This window comes from Cryptotermes secundus, unplaced genomic scaffold (assembly GCF_002891405.2).
Source record: "Cryptotermes secundus unplaced genomic scaffold, Csec_1.0 scaffold80, whole genome shotgun sequence".
In the NCBI taxonomy this organism is placed as follows: Eukaryota; Metazoa; Arthropoda; class Insecta; order Blattodea; family Kalotermitidae; genus Cryptotermes; species Cryptotermes secundus.
This window is the reverse complement of record NW_019732856.1, coordinates 1082092-1108146: the sequence shown is the minus strand read 5'-3', so window position 1 is coordinate 1108146 and position 26055 is coordinate 1082092. Positions and strand designations below refer to the sequence as shown.

The window sequence follows — 26055 nt, the reverse complement described above, 5'->3', positions numbered from 1 at the left end:
CACATGTCAGTCTTCAACGTACTCCCCTCCAGAGTCAACACATTTTTTTCCAACGTTCTGGAAGCATCCTGATGCCCTTTTCAAAAAAGGTTAGTGGTTGGCGGCGTATCCAATCCCGAACATTCTAGATCACGGCGTCGTCCACAAACCGCATGCCTTGCTAGTCTGATTTGAGCTTTTTGAACAGGTAGAAATCACTTGCGGCCAAATTGGGACTGTACGGCAGATGTGTCAGAAGGTTCCATTTCAATTTACGTAGGGTTTCCATTGTTGTTTTGGCCGTATGGGGGTCTGCATTGTCTTGAAGGAAGGCTACCCGCTTTCCACCTCTCTTCCGCTTGGATCGGAACTTTTCCTTCGTGTCTGCTGCCAGGAGGTCTGAGTAAGAAGCTGCATTGACTGTTCTGGCATGTCAGAAAGTCTACATGGATAACCCCCTGTCAGTCCCAGAAGAACGTTGCCATCACTTTTCCTGCCGAACGGCTCCTCCGAGCTCTCTTGGGTTTGGGAGAACTGGTATGCCACCACTCGCGTGATGACTGCTGGGACTCGGGAATGAAGTGGTGCACCCACATTTCATTGGTGGTCACTACAGACTTCAAAAATGCATCACCTTCGTCTTCAAACTGCTGTAGGAGACGACTGGCAGCTTGCATGCGCACAATTTTTCCACGTCCGTCAAAGTGCGTGGTACCCACCGTGCATTCACCTTGCGATAGTGCAGGTGATATTTCATGATGTCTTCTACACTACTAACACTGATGGACAGCATTGCTCCAAGCTTCTTGATAGTGATGCGCCTAGTCTCACGAATAAGCGCGTCTGCACGGTCAGTGTTTGGCTCGGTGACGGATGTTCGTGGCCGACGATCATGCGGTTCATTCTCCACGCGCTCTCTGCCTTCTCTGAAGCACTTACACCATTCAAACACATGGGTCCGTGAGAGACACTCTTCCCCATACTGTTGTTGGAGTCTGTAGTGAATTTCAGCGGACGTTTTGTCCAACGAGGAATTTGATCACAATGCGTTGTTCCACGCTCCGCGGTACTTTCTTTTCGGTCATCATTCTAGCAACTCCCAGACAGGACTGAAGAGGTTCTAACCCGAACAAGAGGGAGGGTTGAGGTTGTGGCTTCACGCTCTCAAGGTTCACAGCTGCTGCGCAGTGCGGCTTGTTTATACACATATCAGTCCGGGTCACATTTGAACCACATTGTATATTAACTACAATATGTACACTTCACCAAACAGCAAAGGCTGAGTTCTTCTTTGTCGTCGCTGTGGATTAAACTCTTAACCTATTCCAGTTAATGATTTAAATCATTCCTGTCAAACTTCTCATTCTGCCCTTCAGATGATACTGATGAAGACAGTTCAGAATTTTGTTTTCTGTTCTTACAATAGAAAAATACCACTAACTCCCTGCTTAGATTCTTCCACGTTTCCCTATGGAAATATATACCTATATTTCGTTCCTCCCAATAAAGCTATAACCGAAAGTATTACACCATGTATCTTTGTACATATATATAGAATCCATCATTGTTTATAATAGATAACAAAATAATAAAATATTTAATCATACAATATAAATCCGACTGGATATCACAAAGTATAAAAGATACATATGCGTCTATAATAGGCCACATATAATGTATCACTCATTATGCAAGGTAAGACTATAATAAAATAATTGATCATACAATGTAAATCTGACTGTACATCCATTTCACAAAAACAATCATTTATGTACAAAATATAAAACAAGCACATACATCTACAGTAGGCCACATTTAATATATCACTCTACTGAAGCACAATAGACCCCTGTAGATCGTGGTGCAAGGGCCGAGAAGGCCCACCCATTATACATATCATCATAATACATGGCTTAATTATACAATCTTACTGTTTTAATCTTCTTTCTAGTTATGTTTCAATTTAAAAAAATCCTCAATTGTATAAAAAGAATTCTGTAATAAGAATTTTGTCAACTTGGATTTAAAACTCTTCGTTTCGTTAAACTTAGACTTAATTTCATTTGGCAGATGGTTAGAGATCTTTACTCTCATATAACATATTCCTTTTTGAAATAGCGTTAAGTTAGGTTGGGGGTAGTACTGATCATAAATAGATCTGGTATTATATTTATGTACTTGGGAGTTAAATTTAAATAATTCCCTATTTGTTACGATAAACATATAGATTGATAAAATATACTGTGCTTGTAAGGGGAGGATACCCAATTCTTTAAAAAAACTACGACACGAGGCTCTCTGGTCACCTGCACGACTGTCATAATAAACCAGCACTTACACAATTTCACTAGTTTGTTTCAAGAAAATTTTCGGCAAAGAACCAGCGTTACCGCTAGTTATTGCTGTTTAAGACAGATGCAACAATGGCCATACAATCTAAGGTAGGCCGCACACCGGCATACGTCAAGACATGGAACAGTCAAGACACGCTATCTGCGATATGACGCAAAGAAAGCACAGTTGAAACGAATGAGATTATGAAAACCGCTGCACACTAGAGTGAGTCATGATGCTGACGTCAGCTTCATGCTGAAGAATCACGAATGAAGCAACAATGCGTCTCTTGTCTCATGTCTTGATGCTTGTCTTAACGCAGTTGGTGTGCGGCCGCCCTAAGACAACAATAAATATATTCAAATAATAATCACTACCGTTCTGTCTCGTCCGTCAGCTAAACTCAACTCTTCTCCAAGGGCGATATTATACCGTCTCTAACACCCCGTTTTATTTTAAACTAGTACACACATTTCCCCAATCCATACTTGGCCCACTTCCTGTGTCCTAACATCAGTTCCTTATGTCACACCCAGACCATACACGAGCCAGGCTTCATCATGCAAAGGTACATCACCCAATGCATCTTCTAAATTGATGGACGGCACTCACCTCCAAGTCCATACTCCGCGCCAGAGCGCTGCCTTGCTGGTGATGGTGATGATCCCCCGACAGTGTGTGGCGGCGGGGCTCGTCACGACGCCCAGACCGCCCTCCCCCCCCCCCACCTCGCCTCACCTCTTCATCACGACCCACGTTGGACACTGCAGTGAGACAAAATTTAACAATCAAGATCGGAAACATTTCACAACACTGCCTACACTTTTGGGGCCTGAAGCAAGAAACCCCGAAGTTTACGGCTCTAAACGGTTAGTAAATACTGACTTTACGTAATAAATGTGCTCGCAATATGTCAAGTTACAATAATTCATAATCAAACCAAACCTTCCATGCAACTGTCAATTTGTACAGCTCCATTAAAATGGCTCCGAAACAAGCTGCTTACTTCTCAAAGATCAATCACTGAATGGGCTACATGGCTGCTACGTGGTTCGATTCTAACCAAGTGACACAGCTGACAGCCCAACTCTGTCGCAGTCAAAGCTTCATATCCTACATCTGGGAAATCTTCTACTTCACGGAGAACTGCTTGTAAAATAAAATCCAAGAGATTATGTGATTGACAGCATTGTTTGATCTAACACGAAATGTCTGTGTGTGTGTTTTGGTATTCCTTTTTCAGGAAACCAATTCTCACTTTACGGCCCCTCTATGAACCATCTTAGTTAACACTAGTCGGTAAAAATTCGTGCTTTGTATGCAAAACATCCAGGATTCGAATCTCAACCAAGCTGCTAGCTTTGTGACGGGGGTTTTGTGTCATTCCTCAGCCTCTTACCATTGTCTCTTATAGGCCCACTATTCCTCCTACTCAGCCGATAAAGCGTCGCGAATCAACCTAATGCAAAGAAGACTACCGCCCCTCACAGCGCCAGTTCGGAAGTTATTATATATGAAGAGCTAGACTCCATGAACAGAGGGCCCACGCCTCACGGTTGGTTGACAGCCTCATTGTCTTCCTCACAAAGTATATGAACTTTCATTTCTCGGGACAGTCTCGGAGGAAGTGCGTTCTAAAATTACCTTTTGTTTACACAGATCTACGGAGGTGACGCGCTGAAATTGGAAAATTCATTCAATCTTACCCCACAAGGATGTCCAAAATTCACACCACAGGCATGGCTCGCTCTGTTCTAAGTTTGTAGCCCAATGTGCCTCAATGATAAAACGTTGACGCAAATCCCGCGTGATAGTGTGTATGTGTGCGCGTGTGTTGGGGGTGACTGACAGAAATTCAGACAATATTTACATTGTCTCTCTCGACTACAGTTATAGTTACAACAGTTATTCGGACGTTTCGGGGCTTCCCTGTTGCCATTAAATATGAAAATTCAAAGTTATCGTAACTGCAATGTAAGCCAGTTGAATCGACTTCATATCTCTACAGCGCATTTCTTTAAACCCATTTTAATATAACCCTATTCTTCAGTTCTAAACATAATCTCTAAATTTCTTGAGGTCACCATTTTGAACATGTACGAAGATTACTACAAATTTTGTATATCGAGTTACGGCACCATTTTCTGTTATATATATAGTTAAACGCAAAGCTATGCTGGAGGCAGTAATCAAAATCTTAAGTTCTTCGTTCGCTACATTAAATGTGCCAATCGATTACGAAATCCTCCACTGAAAATGGATATTGCAAATGTATGAGTTGTTACAATTGCATTATAGGTTTCATCGAGAACCAGACCAAGACCAAAACAGTGTATTTACAAACAAAAAACATAAGCAAACATAAAACCCCTCAGCCTGCTATGTAAAGGAAATAAAAAAGCAAACAAAACTAATAAGTGAACTTAACAACTCAAGAACATTAGTAAACAGAAACCCCTTTGGCTTTGCAATCTGATTCTATGTCAATGTACAAACGCAGAGTTGCAATGGACCACTACTTACAGCCAAAAAAGTTACACTTTGAATGATCGTTACATCATTTCCAAATTCAGACGAATAAACCTGTTCAACCCTTCAAGGACGCATACCACAATTCAAAACTCTTCCTTTTTTTTATTGCTAGTGGGGTGGGACTAAGTCCCTTGTACTGCGGCCACTCCTGGCCTATTGTACCAGGCCCAGATAATATGTGAGGGTGATTGTGGAGCAATTGGTGGAATGAAGATTGGCAGGGGAAACCGAAGTACTAGGAGAAAACCTGCCCCAGCGCCACTTTGTCCACCACAAATCCCATTCGACCAGACCCGGGATCGAACTTGCCGCCGCGGTGGGAAGCCAACGACTAACGGCTTGAGCTATGGCGCGGCCATTTCTGCGGGTTACTTCACAATGCTTTCAGGATCTAGACCACAGATTGCTGAATGGTAGGGTCAGTGATAAATAATTAATTGAAAAGGGTTTGGAAAGAAACAACTGCGGCCTAACAGAGACCTCAGTCTCCCTTAGTAGCATTAGTGTTTCTCTCGCTTCAAAAGTCTGCATGATCGTCATTTTAACTGTGATTTTAATAATACAATTGTATGAAAATACAACTACAATACAAGTTTAACTAAAAGAAAAGTTCACGGCTCATAATGGAAAATTTAATCCAAGTAAGAAATGCAGGGGTTTCGCTGTATGATGGTGCTATGCCGCAGTAGTTCCACTAGAAGTTTCTCCAAACTGGTCTTGGCCAGCTAGCTCTCAAGGCACGTTCGCAGCGCCATAAACTGAACACCCTGTGCATGAGGATTAGAGGCGGTACCATTTCAGATTTGCATTTCTTTACATAATGAAAACCGCATAACCAAGACATGAAGAATCAGTTTTACAGTGCTACTTGTGCTGTTGCCAGAACATTGTTTCGGGACTTCCCTGATATGAACTAAGGTAGGGAAACTCAGACACCCACAATCACAGAGTCTTTCTTCTTCTCCGAATCACAGGAAAGTAAGAAGAACAGTGTAGACGTAACGTTGTGCTTAATAAAGCATTGCGTGATGAAGGAGTCCTGGGGAATGGACGTATATCTCCACTTACTCTTATCTTTGGCACCGAATGGAGGAGGCCCATGGTTCATTTCAAGCTCTGCTTGGTTCACTTCCGTGAAAAGAGCCACTGCATAGAAAGCTGAAAGTTCCCAAGAGCTGATCTGGACTCGGTGGCCAAGGGAAAAATTACAGTTTTCACAGAGGGGATTGTTTTGAGAAAATCTTAACAGGACTGTAATAGCTACCACTGCATGCAGGGAGAGGAAGTGGAATACATATAATATGTTGATGGGAAAGCCAGAAGTAAAGAGACCACTAGAAGACCTAGAAGTAGGTGGGAGGATAATATTAAGATGGATCTTGGAGAGAGGGTGGGGTCTAGAACATCAAGAAAACTCACTACGAGATGATATCAAAACCGGTTCACTCAAACAAACCCTAAATACAGAAGAGCTACACATGTTTTAATGGTTTATCTGCAATATTTAATTGGCCTTCGTAGCAATGTATTAAAAAAAAATTCAGTACTGCAAGCTGATCAACAGTACATAAAATGAGTACTCGTTTTACTGCCAACAAAGCTAATGACATGGATATTTGCACGATATACGAGTATATGTAGTGTGCACTTTTCTTTGTAACTCATTATATACGTCACAGAGAAGAGAGTATTAAACTAAAGTTTCAGATATCAACAAAGGCGCAAGAAACTTCGTGTGATTTAAGAATCCTTTTTCATGAAACATGAGTCTCTTTACAAAAGATCCGATAAGACTTTCGAATAACTTCAGATTGCGGGATTTAGCTACGCCGTCCCTTGAAACTGTTCCAACGTTACGGCCCACATTTTAGTAGCCATTATCAGGGTGAGTGTGAGGCAGAAGTGGGGACTGCACCGACATAAGGACATAGCAGATCTGACAGTAGAAATAAACTTTCGTTTCAAGTTTCACGTACAGCAGAAATCTTTTTCCATTCCACTGATACAGACCGAATGAAATACGTTCGAAAACTTTCAGCGTGGAGAACAGCCCCCCCCCCGTACCCAATGCAATTGAAATCCATCGTTTGGGACGAATAGACACTATCTCCGCATTAAGCATTTTGGGTGGCGGGGGGAGGGGGGCTGGTGCAAGAACCCGTCAGAGAAATGGGAGATCACGCAGTGAACGGCAGGACAAATTCGAACATCGAAAATTGCTCTACGGCACCGAGTCACTGACAGTACAAGCGGCACCAGACAAATTAAATGGGTCTGACAGTCCCGCATGGCGCGTCCTCAGGAGATGGACTCCAGACGTGCAGTGGCCCTAAAACTACACTGAATGAGCAGCCAGGGAAAGCCGACAAGAGGTGGTCATCCAGCTTTTGAGTGGTTCGAGCAGCGAACAAATCTTCACCATACAACACAAGTTAGGAAATGTATACAAAGCATAATAATTCTATGGCGTTCGCTACTGTCTCTTTAATCGTCGCGAAAACCGCAAGACTCGTGGGAAAAAAGTGCAGTGGGCATAAAACGTGCGCGTCAATTCTCTCTACAACTCTTGTTCGTAATATTGTGTGCCTTCCACGCGAGATGGGGACAGATTTGCGTGTAGGTCTACATGTAAAGTGTCCGTTATTGTCATCCGGTTTTAACCAAAACTGGAATTTAGTAGAGCTCCTCAATGTCAAATTTCATGAAAATCCGTTCATTGAATTTTTGCACGCGGACAGAAGGACGGACGGACAGACAAAGCGAAGCTAAAACGCGCACTCTGCAACTTCTACTTCGTTGTTACCAATGCGCCAAAATCTAAGATTGAGAGAGAGGGGTCTTCTGGGATGTGAAGCCGTGAAACCTGGTGCAGAATTAGCAGTGTTTTGGAGGAAGCTGCTTCTTCCACCTTCAGAGTAGAAAATGGGATCCGAGTGGGTGTAAACAGTACAGGCGAAACGTTCGGACTCATACTTACCTAAGATAATGCCCTAATCTCAATATTTCCAGCCATGAGAACCTCAAATTTACTAACTAAGCTAACTTCAGCAATACGAGCCCTTCTTGAGAACTCTCCAATTGTGCAACCACTCAAGAATTTCTCAACATTTTATGGAACCCGAAGGTTCATTACCGTCAACATAAGGGCCCTCTACTGGTCCCTACCATCAGCCACATCAATTCAGTCCACACAACCCCGTCCCAGCTCTCTAAAATCCATTTTAATTATCCATCCACCTACGTCTTTGTCTTCCTAGTGGTCTCTTTCCTTCTGGCCTTCCCACCAATATCCTATATGCATTCCTCTTCTCGCCATTCGCGCTACATGCCTGCCCATCTCATCCTCCTTGACTTGAGCATTCTAATTGTACTTGGTGATGAGCACAAGTTATGAAGCTCCTCATTATGCAGTTTTTTCCTCCCAGACTCCTGCCACTTCATCTCTCTCCAGTTCCAATATTCTCAACATCCTGTTCTGAAACACCCCCAGTCAGTGTTCCTCCCTTAACGTCAGAGACCAAGTTTCATACCCATACAGAACCACAGGCAAAATTGTAGTTTTGCATATTCTAATTCTTACGTTTTTAGATAGCAGACGAAAAGACAAAAGGTTCTGGACTGAGTGGTAGCAATCACTGCCGGAGTTCAACCTCCTCTTAATTTCCTCCTCAATCAGGTTTTGATTTGTTACTGTCGTTCCTAAATATCTGAACTGTACCACCTTTTCAAAACATGTTACCTGTCTTTACGCCACGATTTTGCCCTGCATTTTGGTAACGAGACAGCAACTTATACTTAGTTTTCTCTGTGTTTACTTCTAAGCTAGCACCAATTCAAGTTTCTGTTTTCAAATTTACTATTCTGCAAAACCCCGGTATATTCCGAATGTTACAGAAGGTCTGGAAATTGGCAAGCTCTTGGGTATGCTAGTTCGGATCCTGTCCACGCTAAGTGTAATCACGCTTTTGGAACTGAACTCCATTTCCTCTTCCCACAGATTCACCGTTCTCGCAGTCTGTAACAGTCGATCAGTCTATATCCCGCCCTTCCAATTGATTACGCCTCTTGCAACTGCCCTGTTTTGACCCACCGCTTTCTCGTCTACCTGTCGGGATTCAGTGAAACAGCCATTCTGTCAGCCAAACGTGCTCCATTCCTTTACATGCTCATGTTACCAGTGCTTCTCTGTAGTTTCGCTACGGCTCTGTAGCTCGCAGAAACATTAAAAGAACCTCCTTTCGTTCCAAACACTCGCGTTTGTTTCTGGGTACGTTGTAGACTGGAGATATTAAAGATGGCGTCGCTGAAACTGCTGAAAGACATTCGTGTCAGACACTCCCTCTTGGGGTGTTTATATAAATCTGCTCCCGACACGCACGTACGTCAGTCGTCACCTGTTACACAGCTTGCGAACATCTCGGATCCAACCGACATATTAGCTATCTCCTTGTCTTATAAACAACCAAGTAAACCTTGCAGGCAAATACTAGCCTGAAGACACCCGGAGTGGGCTGAAGAACTGAATTAAAATGATGGGAAGGAGGCCGGCAGAGTGGGCGACAACCTAGGCCTCCAGTACCTTTCTGCTCCACGGTACAAGGTTCTCGTATTTAAATGCCCAGGGTCCAGAGCAGTTAGGAAAACATATGAATAATCAGAGTACTTCCGTGGCTGGTTAATCAGAGTTGCATAGAGATCTTTCGCGTTTTAGTGTATGTGGGCCTAACCTTTTACTTTGCTTTCAGGGCACAATATACGCCTGCTTTCGTAGACTTAATCCGTAATGCTGATATAAAGGACGAAGAGTTTGTCCGTGGAGAAACTTGGAAGCACCGCCAATAAAGGCAGTAACAGTCTCAGGTATACTAACATTTATGCATTTCAGATTTCCTTAAATCAAACCAGTCGATTATTTTTAATGATGACAGTATGCATATTCGCTACATGCTGAAGTACAAGCAGTGGGATTTCTATGGGGGGGGGGAAAAAATGTGTGTCTGTAGTGAAATAAACTAATTCCATGACGCAGAGACCTTCAGAAGACGAGAACCGCTCAGCTACTAATGAAGTTTCCTGCGATTTCTGAACCTAAAGGCTCATTACTAACCTTACATCAGCCCCCTCCCCGTGGAACCTACCCTAAGCCAGATAAACCCAATCCACTTTCTTCAACCTTACTTTTATACGATCCACTTCACAATTATCTTTCAATCTAAACTTAGGTTTTAAAACTAGCTTCTTGCTTTCAAGGTTTCTGATGGCAATTTGTCTCGTAAACTAAAATAATATGATCACCTTAAGACTCTTCTACACACTCCAACTCCTACACTGGCCCTAAACATTACACCGGGCTACATAAGACAACTACGACTGGTATTATACTTGGAAGTCGAAAACATTTCATCGTATACAACGGAATCACAGAGATGGAATTACAAAATGGACATTTCCCGTTACATTTCCTTCTCGGACTTTCCAAAAAGGAAGGAATTTTCATTCTCCCCCACCAGCGAGATATCTGATTCGGCTAAAAAAGGTAACGCTGGCCTTGTGCTTAACTTATTAAGCACTACGCCATGAAGGCGTATGGGGAGTGGATGTATAAATCACATTTTCTTAACGTCGGCACTAGCTGGAGGTGAGTAGTCGGCTTCACGTCTCGGTCGCTTTGCCTCCGGGGCAAAGAGCCCCCGGTACCCATTTGACAGGAGGCTGGTTGGCCCCAAGAGTCGGTGTGAACATGAAGAAAATTCTTGACTCTACCGGGACTCGAACTCCGACCCCTCGGTCGTCCAGGCCGTATCCGGTCACTATACCGACTGCACCATCCCGGGTCATCTATTAGGATTTTATTTTATCCAAAGCAACAGACCAATTTTAGTGGGCAACCTCTCCTCCTCAGCTTAACTTTCTATCGGAAGTAGCAATACGGCGCCTTTGCAAATTTTCGGTGTACGAGAAGTGGCAGAGCCAGTCTGTCTAGGATCCTACATGCCTGTATAGCCACACTCAACATTTGTCAACATTTCCTTTTTGGTACACTGAAAAAAAAACAGCACAGGGACAGCGCGACTATAGCCAATGAACTGTTGGCCTATGAAATCTGTGTGGTGATGAGTCACAATCTACTACCAGTATTGAGCCGTACTGAAATATTGCTCGAAACCCCAAAACGCAGGAGCCGAGACAGTGTAGTCGGTATAGCGATGGATACGGGCTGGACAACCGACAGGTCGCAGTTCGAGCCCCGGTAGGGTCAATATTTTTCACTCCTCCACGTCCTCGAGACCGGCTCTGGGGTTCACGCAACCTACTATCCAATGGGTACCGCAGAATCTTTTCCCGGAGGTAAAGCGGCCGGGGCGTGAAGCTGACCACTCATCCCCAGCTAGTGCCGAGGTCAAGAAATATGAATCTATACCTCCACTCTTTCATATGCCTTCATGGCATAAGTGCTTAATTAGTTAATCACAGGGACAACTTTGACTTTTTTGCTTTTACCCCAAAACGCAAGACGGACAATGACTTTCCACGATCTGTTTTTAGAAGTTCAAGAACCGAACTGAAAGAATACGCCCATCTGTAAGGCGTAGTAAGCATCGATCTCCCAATTCAATTTTATTTATCTTTTAATGATGTTTAATACATTGGAATAAAGCAGTAAAGTACCTTCAAACTGTTTACAAACGAAGCGAAATTTGGAGACGAGGGGCGCCGGGAATCCATGTCGCCTCAAGCAAACTACTGTAGCCCTCCTGAACGGAATTTTGGTAACGCGTGTGATGCTGCATTTGTTTTACAGACAGTTCCATGATACAGAATTCGAAAGATTCGTAACAGGAAACATTAACATTTTTGTCCATGCACTCCACGATGAGCTGCAAATAAAAGGCATATAAAAGTACTCGAAGGGTGTTCTCATGCCAGCAATGCATATTACCATCACTAATATCGGCTGGCGTCATCTTCTTTGCATTTTGGTAATCATATGAGCTGACTGCATGCACTGCCGATCACATTGGCCGCGCGGGCTAAGGCATGAACTGTCTTCGCTTGCTCGAACGTGGGATCGTGGGTTCGAATCCCACTCAAGGTATGGATGTCTGTGTCCGTNGATAGATAGATAGATAGATAGATAGATAGATAGATAGATAGATAGATAGATAGACAGATGGATAGGCTGTATGTATTCATATAAATTCGTTTAAGGGGGCCTAAAATCTATATGGGAACTCTAACATACTCCGCCCAAGTGACTGAACACATCGTAGGAGAAATTAATGTCAGATATGAAACAAACGGCTGGAGGGTGTTGACCCCGCGAGTGCTTTTGAAATAGACCACAGGTCTATATCGACACAAGGAAGTCGCCACGTGGAGACCCTTGACGGGGGGGGGCGATATGCAGCGCTACAGGCCGGCTCCAGAACACTGGACACAGGAACCGAATTCCGGCGATCAGCGAACTCTGCCATCTGCATACAGGGGCTGCCGGAAATCACTAATCAACGCATCACGTCAATAATCAGCAATATCCAACTACTATAAAAAACAACGTGTTTTGAGTCACAAGAGCCATCATCAGGGGAATCACATGTTATCATGTCTGTCCCTTTCGAGCCCTCGTTTTTATTTATGTCGAACAGTCAAACTGTTCCGCAATAACTTTATCGGCATCTGGGCTTCCCTCATCAACATCAAGAACGGAACAATTATATGCTCAGAGAAAGTGATTATTTGTTAAATTAGCATCTAATTTCTGTTTCCGCGATGAATAGCTTCCGTTCATTGGTAGAACTTATTTTTTCCTTGGCACTACAGCCCCAGTGGCCCTAGGCTTACCTCCATGAACTTCTCCGTTCACTTCAGTTTTTCTAGATCTTACACATTCGGTAGGACTCCTTGGGCGGGTGATCAGCTCGTCGCAAGGCCTCTATCTGTACACAAACACAGAAGAACGCACACACACACAAACTAAACATCCATGCCCTGAGTGGGATTCGAACCCACGATCCCGGTTTCCAAGCGAGCGACGACAGTACATGCCTTGTAGAACTTTGTATCTTTTTATTCTGTGATAGTATTAGGATGAGTAACTTGCAACTGCGGCCTCATATCAGCCTACTGTACCAGACCCTGACAGATGAGAAAATGAAGCACTGATTGAACGGCAATAATCAGCAGTGGAAAGCCGTACCCTGGTGCCATCACAAATCCTGCATAGACTGCCCTGAGATTGAACCTCTATACCTGGGCGACTACCTCCCTGAGTTATAGCAAATACATTGCATAACCCGAGGCATGAATGTTTATCCCGGTATATGCTGTGGTGGCAGGAGGCGTTGTTATGTCTTGATCCTATATCCAGGTATTATGTGGTGGCAGGATGCGTTGTTATTAGGTCTTGATCCTATATCCAGGAAGTATTAAAAGCTCACAATGCAAGCCATGGCCCAAACAGGATTTAAGGATACAGAGTAAAAAGACTGAAACACACTAATATACATGCCAATTAACACCTGAAAGGAAATTATTTAATTGTGACGTAAAACGTAGGCATACAAGCCAATAGCTTAAAACATGAGGCAGAGACTTAACTTCGCTTTTCCGGATGCAAGCCTAAATGTATTAAGGTCTATGTCCTACGGTTCTGATACGTTTTGCGTTCTCAAGGCATACCTAACTGGCAAATCGCTGTACATAACCTGCTTAGTGTTACTTTCACCAAAGGTGAGAAACCTCAACAGTTGATACAGTACATCAATAACCAAAGCTGACAGCATATTTACAGAAGGCTGATGGTTTATGCTTACAGGTGACATAAGGTTTATTTTCCTTAGCGTTGAGTCTGTAAGACGGAATGCGCGCGCTAAAAATAGGCTGTTGCGTGAATTCGCGATGTAATGGACAAAAATAGGGCATGATCAGGGCGAGAACCCACGTGCAGAGACATGTCCTCTTCCCCTACGGACGGAGGTGACATCACTATCACACTCCGGTTATGATGAGAACAGTTACAGAACTTTCAGCCAAATTCTCTATCTACAAAATAAACGCGGTCATAAGGTATTATCATCAAGTCCCCGCGCATATATTTTCCATGCATGCGTGATTGTGTGAGCGCGGGCATTCAACTGACAGGTTTTATTGACACTCAGTATAAACTTCGAAGGACGTCAATGAGACTGCCAGACTGCACGGTGTTACATTCAAGAAAACAGTAATTTTCGATGTCTCTCAAACACAGCAGAGCTGCGTCCACGCAAAACACAGTCTAGCCTACTTACGTGTCCCTCTGTACGACAGAAGGACCACTGCTAGCAACGCTACCTGCTTCGTGTTGCTTTCTACAAATAAGTTTATTTTTCGATCCTGAAGATGGAAGCACATGTTCCTCCGAAACGTATGTTGCCTTTCAACGGATTATGGGGCGTTATATCATAACATGGGACTCTTCAAAACCGCTGAGTGATAGCCTCAAATCCTATACATAAGTGCTAATTTGTACGTTCAAGTGCCTTTCTATGGAGATGGTAGAATTTCTTCCTATATCTACATGTACCCCTCCGCCTCTGAATGGACTGTTACGCTGTAAACATCAGAGAGAAAACCCGCCTTTATTTTCCTGCACTTACGTCCCATCGCTGAGGGACTACTATAAACACATATAAGGGCGGCTGCACACAAACCGCGTCAAGACACGATGTCTGCGACATGACGCAAAGAAGGGAGCACAATTGAAATGAATGAGATTATGAAAGCCGCCGCACAACGGTCTGGGTCATGATGCTGACGAATCACGAATGAAGAAAGACTGCATCTTCTGTCTCATGTCTTGATGCCTCTCTTGACGCATACCGGTGTGCGGCCTACCTAAGGCTAGAGACGAGGATCCTGGGCAAGACTGGGTCTAGAAACACCGGATTCAGTTTTCTTGTAATCAAAACCTTGCAGATTTTAACAAGCATATACTGGCACCCCACGGTATCTTGCATCCAGTACTGGATATTTTACTGAGGAAACTAAAAGCACCTTCTCTGTTAGCATGGCCCGCATCTAGCATGAAAAGAAGAGGAAATAGACCGACATATTGAGCAAAATCGACGTAAATGTCATCTGGAACTCAGAACATCTGCCTCATTAAAATCTGCTGATTACACATAAAAAAAAACAATTTTGATGGCCATCCCCAATATGTAAGAATGTTGCATATAAAACTTGTAATACGACCACAGTCTTTCAACGAGGCGCTGGGATAGCTTCGCTGGTGTAAAGGCGGGCTACAGATAGACGACCGAAGAATCGGGATTGATTACCGACAGAGGCAACGTCCACACCCGCTCTGGAGCCCACGGAACATCTTTTCCAATTGGTACGAAGGGTTCTTTCCACGGAGGTAAAAGTAGCCGGGACGAGAAGACGGCCACTCGCCTCCATCTGCTGCCGCGGTGAAGAATTTTAGAGACGCACCGCCTGTCCACCTTATGTCTTGACGCGATGTTTAATTTCCCAAATCTTTCAATACACCAAATTCCACGGCATATCTAGGCGGTGGAAAGCAAATCTACATTTTACGCGGCCACCATGTTTTTAAGCTGTTTTAAGAACCGGTAATCTTAGACTAAGTAAGTAAGCAAAGTTGACCCTGTGCTTAACAAATTAAGCACTACGCCATAAAAACGTATGGGGGAGTAGATGTATAGATCCACGTCTTCTTGACCTCGCCTCTAGCTGGAGGTGAGTGGTCAGCTTCATGATCCGGCCGCTTTACTCCCGGGGAAAGAGCCCTCCGTACCCACTGGATACGAGGGTGGGTGGGCCCCAAAGCTGGTCTGGACGACGTGGAGAAAATTCTTGCCTCCACCGGGACTCTAACTCCGACCCCTCAGTAGTCCAGCCAGTCGCTATACTGACTGCGCTATCCCGGCTCTAATCTTAGACTAATCTGTTTCAAAATAAAAGCGTCAATATAAACTCTTGCAATCGTCCAACAAGTCAACAGCTAATGCGTTAGTCCTGCCAATGCTACTCTCGGACAGGGTCGGCCTGCCTCTTCACGGACGTACGGCTAGTCCTGGAGAAAGAGTTACTGACTACACGCGCATGATGACGCAATAAGCACGCTGGGAAAAGTACAGTCAATTTCACATTTATCCTGACGATGTAGTCAACAAATATGTCTTAATCATATGCCTTGTGCAGCCCTGTGTTTATCAAATTATGAATCACTTCCCCCTTTTAAGGGAACCCGTCAGCTCACACCTCACTTGCTTGTTTTTAAAAGAAAAAACATGATCACGGTACGGCAAATGCGAGGATACCAAGAGTAACACAAACCTGTGGCAATGAGCGAAATGGTCCGCGGTTATGAACAGGATGAGAGGCTTCTGCCAGTCAAAACACTCTGCTCTCCCACGTGTGGTGCTCATGTTTTGGAAAAGGAAAGTGGGACTCGAAATATATACAAGAGTATTTGCTCTGAACAGATCAATATGTTATTATTTGGGAGAGGAAATACACGTTTCGCGAATGTAGCGGGTGAGTCGTTCGCATTTCTTCGTATTCTTAAGGTCCAGTATTCGACTTTTGGTTTAAACTGAAGTTATTAATGTTTTTGCTCAATATCTCAAAGACTAACTGGTACAGTGTTTAATGTAAGTCACCGCTGCTTCCTTCCACGTCCTTTCAAATTAATCACGTCCAGTTAACAGAATCCAACTCTATATGACGTATACAGTTAACAAAGCGCTGTTGAATTATGTAAACTCGTATTAAAAACGACTGTCAGTTTAATTAGCTATCTGGTTGTCACTGCCTGACTCACTCACTGACTGACGGTGACAAACACGCAAGTCATCCGATAACAAAACACGATGTACCACGACGACAAAAGGTGCCAAACGCAGACATTATAACACGACCACGGACAGTATAAACAGGTCTGTTTGTACACTTCAACATATGAACAGCAACCTTTTTTTTTTTGCAGGACAGCCAATTCAGAAGCCTCAAAATCCTACGCAGACTGCAATAAGAGTCACAGCTTTTCAAACAAAATTATAATACATTAAGATTTTAAGCGACAAAACTTGTTGGTATTACTTCAATGAAAAATCCTAATACAATTTCTATAGTTTCATTCAGAATCATGGAAGAACGTTAAAGTTTTCACTGTTCCTTTTGATACCACCCTCTGGTTTGATTCCGTCAGTCGCAACCATACTTCCCTCTTGCTGCTGCTCTCAATTCTGCAGTGGGCCCATAATCTCAGAAGATGACAACAGAAATTGTGGGTTGGGCTTGAGGATCTCACAGCGGTGACTATGAAAGGTACCATCTTCTTGGCTGTAACGCTTCGCAGTTCAGTAAAAACTGTGACTCTGGCAGGAACACTGAGATTCTCATTAATTTCTAAAAGCAGACAGGACATGTGTGTCCCTTCACTCACCAACGTTTCAGTGTGACCGTCGTCAGTCTATAATCTCAAATTTGGTACTGGAAATTCCTTGGTCTGTAGTCTTAAGACCCCGTTGTGTTAGTCATACAATAGGAAATCTGCTTACAAATGCTGCCGACTAAACGCATATTAAAAGCATAACTTAGCATTTTAAGTAAAAGGTAAAAAGGTCGGTGCATAGACTATTGCTAGGCAATCGATAAACATGACGTCACGCAACAGTGGTAGCTATCACGTAACTATTTTCTGTGTTGCCAGTGCGGAAGCTATATAACGAGGAGTATTCGTCAGTGTTGAACCAGAGAGAGAGTAGTGAGTATGAGTATTCAGTATAAGTTGAAGTCTTGAGACAGTCACCGTTGAAGAGAGTGGGAGCCCAGCATTCGCCGAGAGATAGTTGAACAGCAATTGAGATACTGGATTGTATAAGACTAAGACTGTATACCTTTGAATTGTGTAGGTGTAAGAGCGAATGTGCCGGTCACGGTAGCCGAGCGGTCTAAGGCATGTACTGTCTTCGCTTGCTTGGAAACCGGGATCGTGGGTTCGGATCTGTTTCCTGTGAGGTACGAACTTAGTTCTTATATATTATTCTTATACATTGCCGGGCACAGTAGCCGAGCTCTAAGGCATGTACTGTCTTCGCTCGCTTGGAAACCGGGACCGTGGGTTCGAATCCCACTCAGGGCATGGATGTTTAGTTTGCGTGTGTGAGTTTTTCTGTGTTTGTGTACGGGTAGAGGCCTTGCGACGAGCTGATCACCCGCCCAAGGAGTCCTACCGAATGTGTAAGACTTAGAAAAACCGAAGTGAACGGAGAAGTTCATGGAGGTAGGCCTAGGCCCACTGGGGCTGTAGAGCCAAGGAAAAAAAAAAAGAGCGAATGTGGAATAAATTCGCTAGATCCAAAACGGCGTGAAGTTATCTGTCGCGTCAGACACCCAACACGCCTCACGCCTCCATCTTAACGGTAGAAAAATCTGTGAGCGAGGAACCAGTGTGATCAGGTGGCTGTGGACAATTTATACGTGCACGCTGAAGAGATTCAAGAAATACGCGTTTTTTTGTTTTTTTTTTGGCGAAGAAGTTCCAAGTGAGATTATATCGAATACATTAATATGCGTCATAATAAGAATTCCGTGTTCTGTCAAAGTTGTTTGTGTGTTTAACCGCCTAGTGACTATCAATCGGAAATATATCCGGCGTTGTGCTCTAAAAGTAAAACTGTGTCTTGAATTGTTTCATTTTTGGTCCGTTACACTACACAACACACAGCACATAGGAAACATCCAACCATAAGCCATACAACCTCAATCTGACATCTCCCATCTTCGGGATGAATTAACAAGGAGGAGCTTAACATTTTACTTCAAATGTTTTAAATTTTTTAAATATTTTAACATTGGCGTTTTAACTTGAGGGCAGTTTCGGATGGAATGTGACAATTGGTAGTGCATTCAACAATCCTAGGAAGTGTTGTGCTTTTACACGTCGACATATTGTAGCAGCGTCCACGCAGCAAACATAACTGTGTACATCTTAAACAACGACAGTGTTTTCATGCTTGTACTATGTGCCTCTGACGATGGTTTCATTAAACCGAAACATGTAAGGCAGAAGTGATAAAGAAGTGACCTACAAATTGTTACACTCGACGGACTTTCTATTGACTTTGTAAAACTGTGTCGTGTTGCATCGCGATTCATTCATTCATAATCTGCATTTCAGATCCCAGAGCCACTGTACTCGTCGACCACGTCCCCTCACTTACACCGCGAACTCCAAATCCATCATTTAATTTGAAATTCGGCTTTAACAGTTTCGCAATAAGAGTCATGTTAAAGCTTTACCTGTAACAGGCCGTCGAAGCGTCCACATTTTCTAGCCCATCGGCTTACAGATGGCGGTGAAGTTGTCAGCTTTACGCGCCAGCCGGCCGCCATTTACCCCCAAGAAGATCCCTGCTACTGATTTCTGTTAGACGCTGAGTCGATACCAGGGCCATAGCGCGGCTAGAAGGATTAGGTCAACTGAAAAAATCCAATGACCTCATCAGAATCGAACCCGCGACCTGCCGGCTTGTAGAATAGTACCTAAACCAACTACGCTGCCGCGTACCCCTTGTAATGTATTAAAGAGGCACTGAAAATAAGTTAAATGTGGCCTCACATTTGCTTAGGACCTGAATCCTGTAAATGGGAGCTGAACTCTTACTGAAGAAGGTGAATTTCTTCTGCGTATTTCTCAAATTCAGCGGGCTTTTCTGTTCTCAGAATTGTGTCACGCTGTTATTATTGATGCGGTTCCCACATTGGAACCTTCCTCTGCAATTTGATGGAACATTCCATTGACAATGCGATTCGCTCCTCACAGATGATATTCAGTCACTCATATGTTACGTTACATCAACGCAAATCGCAGAGTCGCGTATCCAGTCACGATGAAGAAGCTGAGTAAAGGGCTTCATTACCGCTAATAACCCGATCTGTGACACCAAATCATACAAGTGTCTGAGCATCCGACGAGGCCTCAGCCGATGTACTTCAGAGCAGAGGCGACTCTGCTTGGTGCTTCCAGATGCTTTCGTTGCTCAATCCTCGGGCCTGAAGACGGAGGTCACTGAAATACCGAAATACATGGCGGCTCATCCCAGGAGACAGTACTCTTAACAATTAAAACTTTCAGGCAAAGCAACTAGATGTAACTGTATGGAAGATTGATTTCAAACAATTTCCTTCCGTTGGTAACTTTCACCAAAGCTGCACGAACGTAACATTCAGACAGACAGAAGCCTTGACAGAGCCCAAACGTCCACCCACAAGACAACACGGGGATTCTCCATATACCATATGACAACGATGTCTCGACAACTTGCAGCCCGATTAAATGGGAGATAACTTATGTGAACATACAAGAGTTCATAACAACGTGCCCACCTATGAAGGAACAAGACCAGAGCAACCAGTATACAGCGAAATAACTAACAGATAAAGGCATATATATTTTAATCTTAATTTCGACCTTCATTTAACATTCACTCACTTACGTATGGAGCTGAGCCCTTCTTGAGAAGCCACCAATTGTGCAACTATTAAAGAAACTTCCCAGCATTTTATGGAACCAGAAGGTTCATTACCGTATTCACATGAGTCCTCCACTGGTCCCTACCCTGAGCCAGATCAATCCAATCCATACCATCCCATCCTATCTCTCTACGATTCATTTTCCAAGTACCGAATCTCACATTCAATTCATTTAGCTTATGTCGTTTATCCAGAGGATCCGCCCAGGTCTGAGGCTTTTTGAACATTTCTGTAACAGGCTTACTTTTTACGATGAGTTGTTAGCCCTACGCCCAAATCCCAAGCTGGAGGACCACCCCTTTCGGCTGTCCGCGACCGCTTATTCAATATATTCGCAGCTTCCTGCCACACCTGGAGGGTGTGTTCTCCATCCGCGACCTGAGGACGCGCCATGCCGTGTTGACAAGGGACCCACCTAACATGGAATTTAATATTCAGCTAGATATATATTAATTTAACTAATTATATCTAATGCCAACATAACTCAACTAAAAGTAGATAATTCCACGAGTTTTGTTACCAAGCATAATATTACATGTTATATAGCTATGTCCACAATACGGATCCGTAAGTTCAACAGCTAAGCACAAAGAATACACCTGATGATGACCCAATAAGGGAATCTGTCGTGCTTTTAAGATTTTCATGTAAATCATCTTTATTTTTATATTTTTATAAGAAATGGTTCTGTTGACGAATGTAAGAATACTCGAGTTGTAACACAGAGGCTTTCCCGATTGCTAAATCCTGCTTACTGCAATTGTAATTACTTTCTTGTCAGAATCCTTGGATATGTTCCGCATGCTGAAACATGTTATTGTTTTTCCCTGCACGTTCCTTACGAACCGTAAAAGAAAATGCCAGCTAAAAACTCTTACTTTCTTATCTGTCCTGAGAGAAACTATACGCTTAATTAAATTGTCTCTTTTTTATTTTAACCCGGAAAATGTGGCTGTCACCGCTGAGCTTGTATATTCTGGATAGTGCTTTGTCATGCAACAACAAATCTGACTTCAATAAGGTATAGTGTGTGTGTGTGTGTGTGTGTGTGTGATTAGTGCATTCTTTGAATAAAATATTTTTAAAAATCAGTTAAAAACTACGGCTCCCGACAATACTTCCATAATATTAGAAGGAACACGCTTCACGCCAAAGGGTCGCGATGGATACAACAATTATTTCGAACAACAAAACCGTAGGTTTTTTTATTCGCTTAGTGGGGGGGGGGGGGGAGTCCAACTTGGTCCACTCGGCATGGCGGCCACTGATTGACCTATTGTAGACTGCCCCGGGTGATTATGATGATGGAGAATTTGGTTGAATGAAGATTGGCAGGGGAAACCGAAGTAGTCGGAGAAAACCTGCCCCAGCGCCACTTTGTCCACCACAAATCCAACTTGACCAGACCCGGGATCGAACCCGGGCCGCCGCGATGGGAAGCCAGCGACTAACCGCTTGAGCTATGGCGCGGCCAAACTGCAGTTGCTTCTAGTAATTTTCTAACAATTCCACGAAGTCTTCCCGTCATACACCACCATCTCTTGTTCTTCCTCTGCAATTAACCGGGTTTAATTTATATCGTCTAACTGCACTGTCTTCCAGCGCTGTGTATGTGGCTAACCCATTTGTGTTTAAAGATAAACTGAAAAACCATAATAAGATCTAAAAGTCTATGGCGATGATATATTAATAGAGTTATTTTGTTTTTGGACACTACTCATATCAGACGATTTTGTCTCCGTCTTCAGATAAAAACCTACTCAGTTGGGACCAATCATATGCTGGTACTTGTATCCGGAGATAGGGACTAGCACTATCGATTGGGCCCAACTGAGTAGGTTTTTATCTGAAGATGGAGACAGAATCCAGTCTCAGAAACGTTGTTTTATATAAAATAACAGAACGATGGATAATGTCCAAAACACAACTGTATGAAATACCACAGTAACTCGCACATAAAATCATCTTCCCACATTCACATACATCACACACAAAATAAATATGTTGCTCAGTTTGTAACATCAGTGCTCTCACTAAGCTTGCCGAATTAATATCAAACATTAACCAAGTAATGAGCACTGTTTCTAAATGTTCTACAATTCGTATGCTCCAGGATAACATTAAGGCACGCAGCCCTTCATCTTTCAGCAGACTTCACAACAACAACTGCAAGCACCGTATCCATAAAAGTTGGACGATTTCTATCCAGCAATTTTCTGGACATATGACGATATGTAACTATACTAGAGCCGGAAAAAGAATTCTGAAGCATTGTTTCCTACTCCATCCGCCCTCACTTCCGCACTCTACACCAAACTTGGGCTCCTAACGGCTGGATCTTCCTTTCGACACCGGCGTTAGGAGGGGGCACCGACAGGTCGGCTAGGATGGTAGAGTGGGGGAATACGGCCCTTCCCTCTAACAACGCGTATCCCCACCACTCGTGAGAATTCTTTAACCAGTTCAGCTATAGATACCATGACAGCATAGCTGTGTCATTAAAGAACAGGAAAAACTAAAAAAAAGTCAATCTCCTTTCACGCTTTGAAATTCTCGAGAGGTCCATCAATAAGTACAGTGCCTTTGTAATTTTGAGGGTCATAAGCTTTCGTTTGCGATAACGTCATTACAAATAATATACTAAGGCTGGAATTTTCGTTTTTATTTCCACAATGCAACCATATAACCTTCATACAATGGCCTTACATTCATTTTTCTTTTCGTAAAATGCTCTTGGGGTGAAGTCCTGCTGGATGTTTTAGCTTTTCTTTTTTCCCAGTACTACTCAGCTGCAGTTGCAATTACATTTTCCGTTTCGTTGCCTATTTTTCTTTTTTTTTCTTTATTGTTCAGAAAACGATCCATCTTAGGAATAATTAAACTCATAAGCATCTTATATTTCTTACATACATATACACACAGTGAATACTGAACTATGAATGAGTTTAATACAGAGAAGTGACAAGCAATACCGTCGCGATGCCTTGGTATGCTAAGTAGTATGCCACGCTTGTAACGAAAATTAAACTAAATATTGGACGCAGTAATTGTAATTTACTTCACGCTAACAAATCTGTGCTTATAAAAACATTTTTATTTAATTAATAAAATAAATGCGTATAATATATTAGTATTATGAATATTTTAAATAAATGAAATTCTGCTCTGAATAACATGATTTATATCTTAGCCATATTTGTCCACATCTCACATACTCGCAATTGGCAGCCCTGCTGAAAAGCCAACCATGCCACATTACACTGTGCCTAACACGACATTCCATGCAATAATAAATAAAACTAAAAACAAATACAAACAGCTTTGAATACGTAAAGTTTGACTTTGCAATTAAGTTACGCTTCGATCATGCAGAACAAAATACCATATTACTCAAAAAATAGCGCTAGAATAACCAAGATACTCTTACACTTCGATACCACTGACAACGATAAAACGTAAATTTCTCCCTGTGCTTAGCTAATTAAGCACCACGCCCTGAAGACATACGGGGCAGAAGATGTGTAGATCCACATTTTCTTTACCTCGGCCTTAGTTGGTGAGTGGTCAGCTTCAAGCCCCGGCCGCTTTACCCCCGGGGAAAGAGCCCCCGGCACCCACTGAACAGAAGGCTGAGTGGGCCCCAGAGCCGGTGTGGACGACGTGGATAAAATTCTTGACCCTACTGGGACTCGAACACCGACCCCTCGGCTGTCCACCCCGTAGCCAGTAGCTATTCCGACTGAGCTACTCCCGCTCCTTACTGACAATGATACAGAAAACATAAACTTGGGCTGCATGTTTCGACTATATCAATTCTGGAGCCGGCCATTAAATTCTCAAGGGCGTTGTGGATAGGAATTGAAAGGAGGGGAGGGTCTATTCCCCTATATGCTGGCGCCCCTCGCCTAACGCTAGCGTAGAACGAATAATCCAGCTACAAAGAGTGAAAGAATGGGAGTAGAGTAAGGGATAGCAGAAAGGGAGGGTTGGCAGCGCAGGGGATGATCTGTGAAAATTCCTTGCTCAGCTCCACTGTAATCAGGTTCACAGTCGAAACATGCAGTTCGTGTAGGCCTGCACATATCTGGTATACTGTTGTAAATAAGGGCATAACTGCTGTTTTCGAACAAGAGTTACACCACTTTCATAGTTCTGTATGCCGTAAATACATCATACCTACCAAGAGCAACACAGAGGCCGCGCCATAGCTCAAGCGGTTAGTCGCTGGCTTCCCACCGCGGCGGCCCGGGTTTCATCCCGTGTCTGATCAGGTGGGACTTGTGGTGGACAAAGTGGCGCTGGAGAAGACTCTCTCCGAGTACTTCGGTTTCCCCTGCCAATCTTCATTCCACCAATTGCTCCACAATCACCCTCACCTATCATCTGGGGCTGGTACAATAGGCCAGAAGTGGCCGCAGTACAAGGGACTAAGTCCCACGCCACTAGCAATAAAAAAACAGCAACAACGATCCTTCAGTACGGCAGTATGTGGAGATTATATTTACATTTTTCTCCGTCGAAATATAAAATAAAAACATGGATAATTTATAAACAAACTGTTAACATTTAAACACAAACACTGTGACCCAGTGAATTACTTGCCATGTCCAACTGATGGATCACGACCCGAAGTTTGCAAAACGTAGATATGTCATATATTTCGCACAAAGGGCAATGTCCAATACAACAGTCATGTAAAGGAATACACTACAGCAAAGATGCAGCTGTAAAAAATGTTATCCTCTTAGTCATGGACACATCACAGCCGTATGACTAGGAGCACTAACGGATCGGGGAATTTATACATAAAATTAACTTCACGCTTCACGTCGACATCCACTGCGTAGCAACGGCGTGGAACTTACCTTCCCACTAAGCAAACTAGTATCACACGACTATAGTAGGCCTACTGTGTAAAATTTGTGTTGCAGCGGTACTGAACTTTACGCAAAATACGAATGTAGCACAGCTACCGCATACGGGGTGTTTCCACGAAACTGTGATCCGCCACTGTGCCACTCATTTTCACTCTGAATATCTGTAAAGCCTGTTACTAATGTGCCCTATGTTGTTAGAATTTAAAATTCAAAGGAGATAAGTTAATCTGTACCCGGAAATTGGTCGTGTTTATGAAAATGGACTTTCGGCCGAAACCTAGATATGTTAAAATAAAGGGCAAAAATAGATCTCATGGAATCTGAATGCTAAGTTAGAATTACGAATGTATCGATACATTTTAAGCTGGTTTCGGGTTGAAGCATAACCCTCTGTCTGCGTCAGTCGGGGTAGCTCAATCAATACATAGACTAAGCTAAGAACAGGACGAAGGAGGAATTGCGAATCAATTCCCGGCAAAGCCAAGATATTTATCTCCTTTTCACAGCCTCCAGAACAGCTGTGGAGCACTTCCGGCCGCCTATCCAGTGTGTACCGTTCGTTTGTTTTCGGGGGTAAAGCAACAGGGGCCTGAAGCTGATCACGCACTTCTATCCAGGGCCAAGATTAAGAATGGTGGAGCTATACCTCCAGTCTCTCATACGCTGTCATGGAGTGGTGTGTTCTCTCCGGTTTCTCACTAGTGACTTTCCACTGGACTAAACGATTTCATGAAATCCAGTAAAAACAAGAGCTGACATCTTTAAGGGTATGTAATCACCAGACAGTGAGGCA

General features: G+C 43.3%; 1 protein-coding gene across 1 annotated transcript in view; it reads right to left on the bottom strand.

Annotated features, from left to right (window-relative positions):
• Positions 1 to 26055, bottom strand: part of LOC111867726 — a gene marked incomplete at its 5' end in the record, with an annotated part of 591832 nt that overhangs the window by 247862 nt on the left and 317915 nt on the right. The window contains 1 exon segment of the mRNA XM_033752792.1: positions 2926 to 3077. Coding sequence (XP_033608683.1) covers positions 2926 to 3077 — 152 coding nt within the window.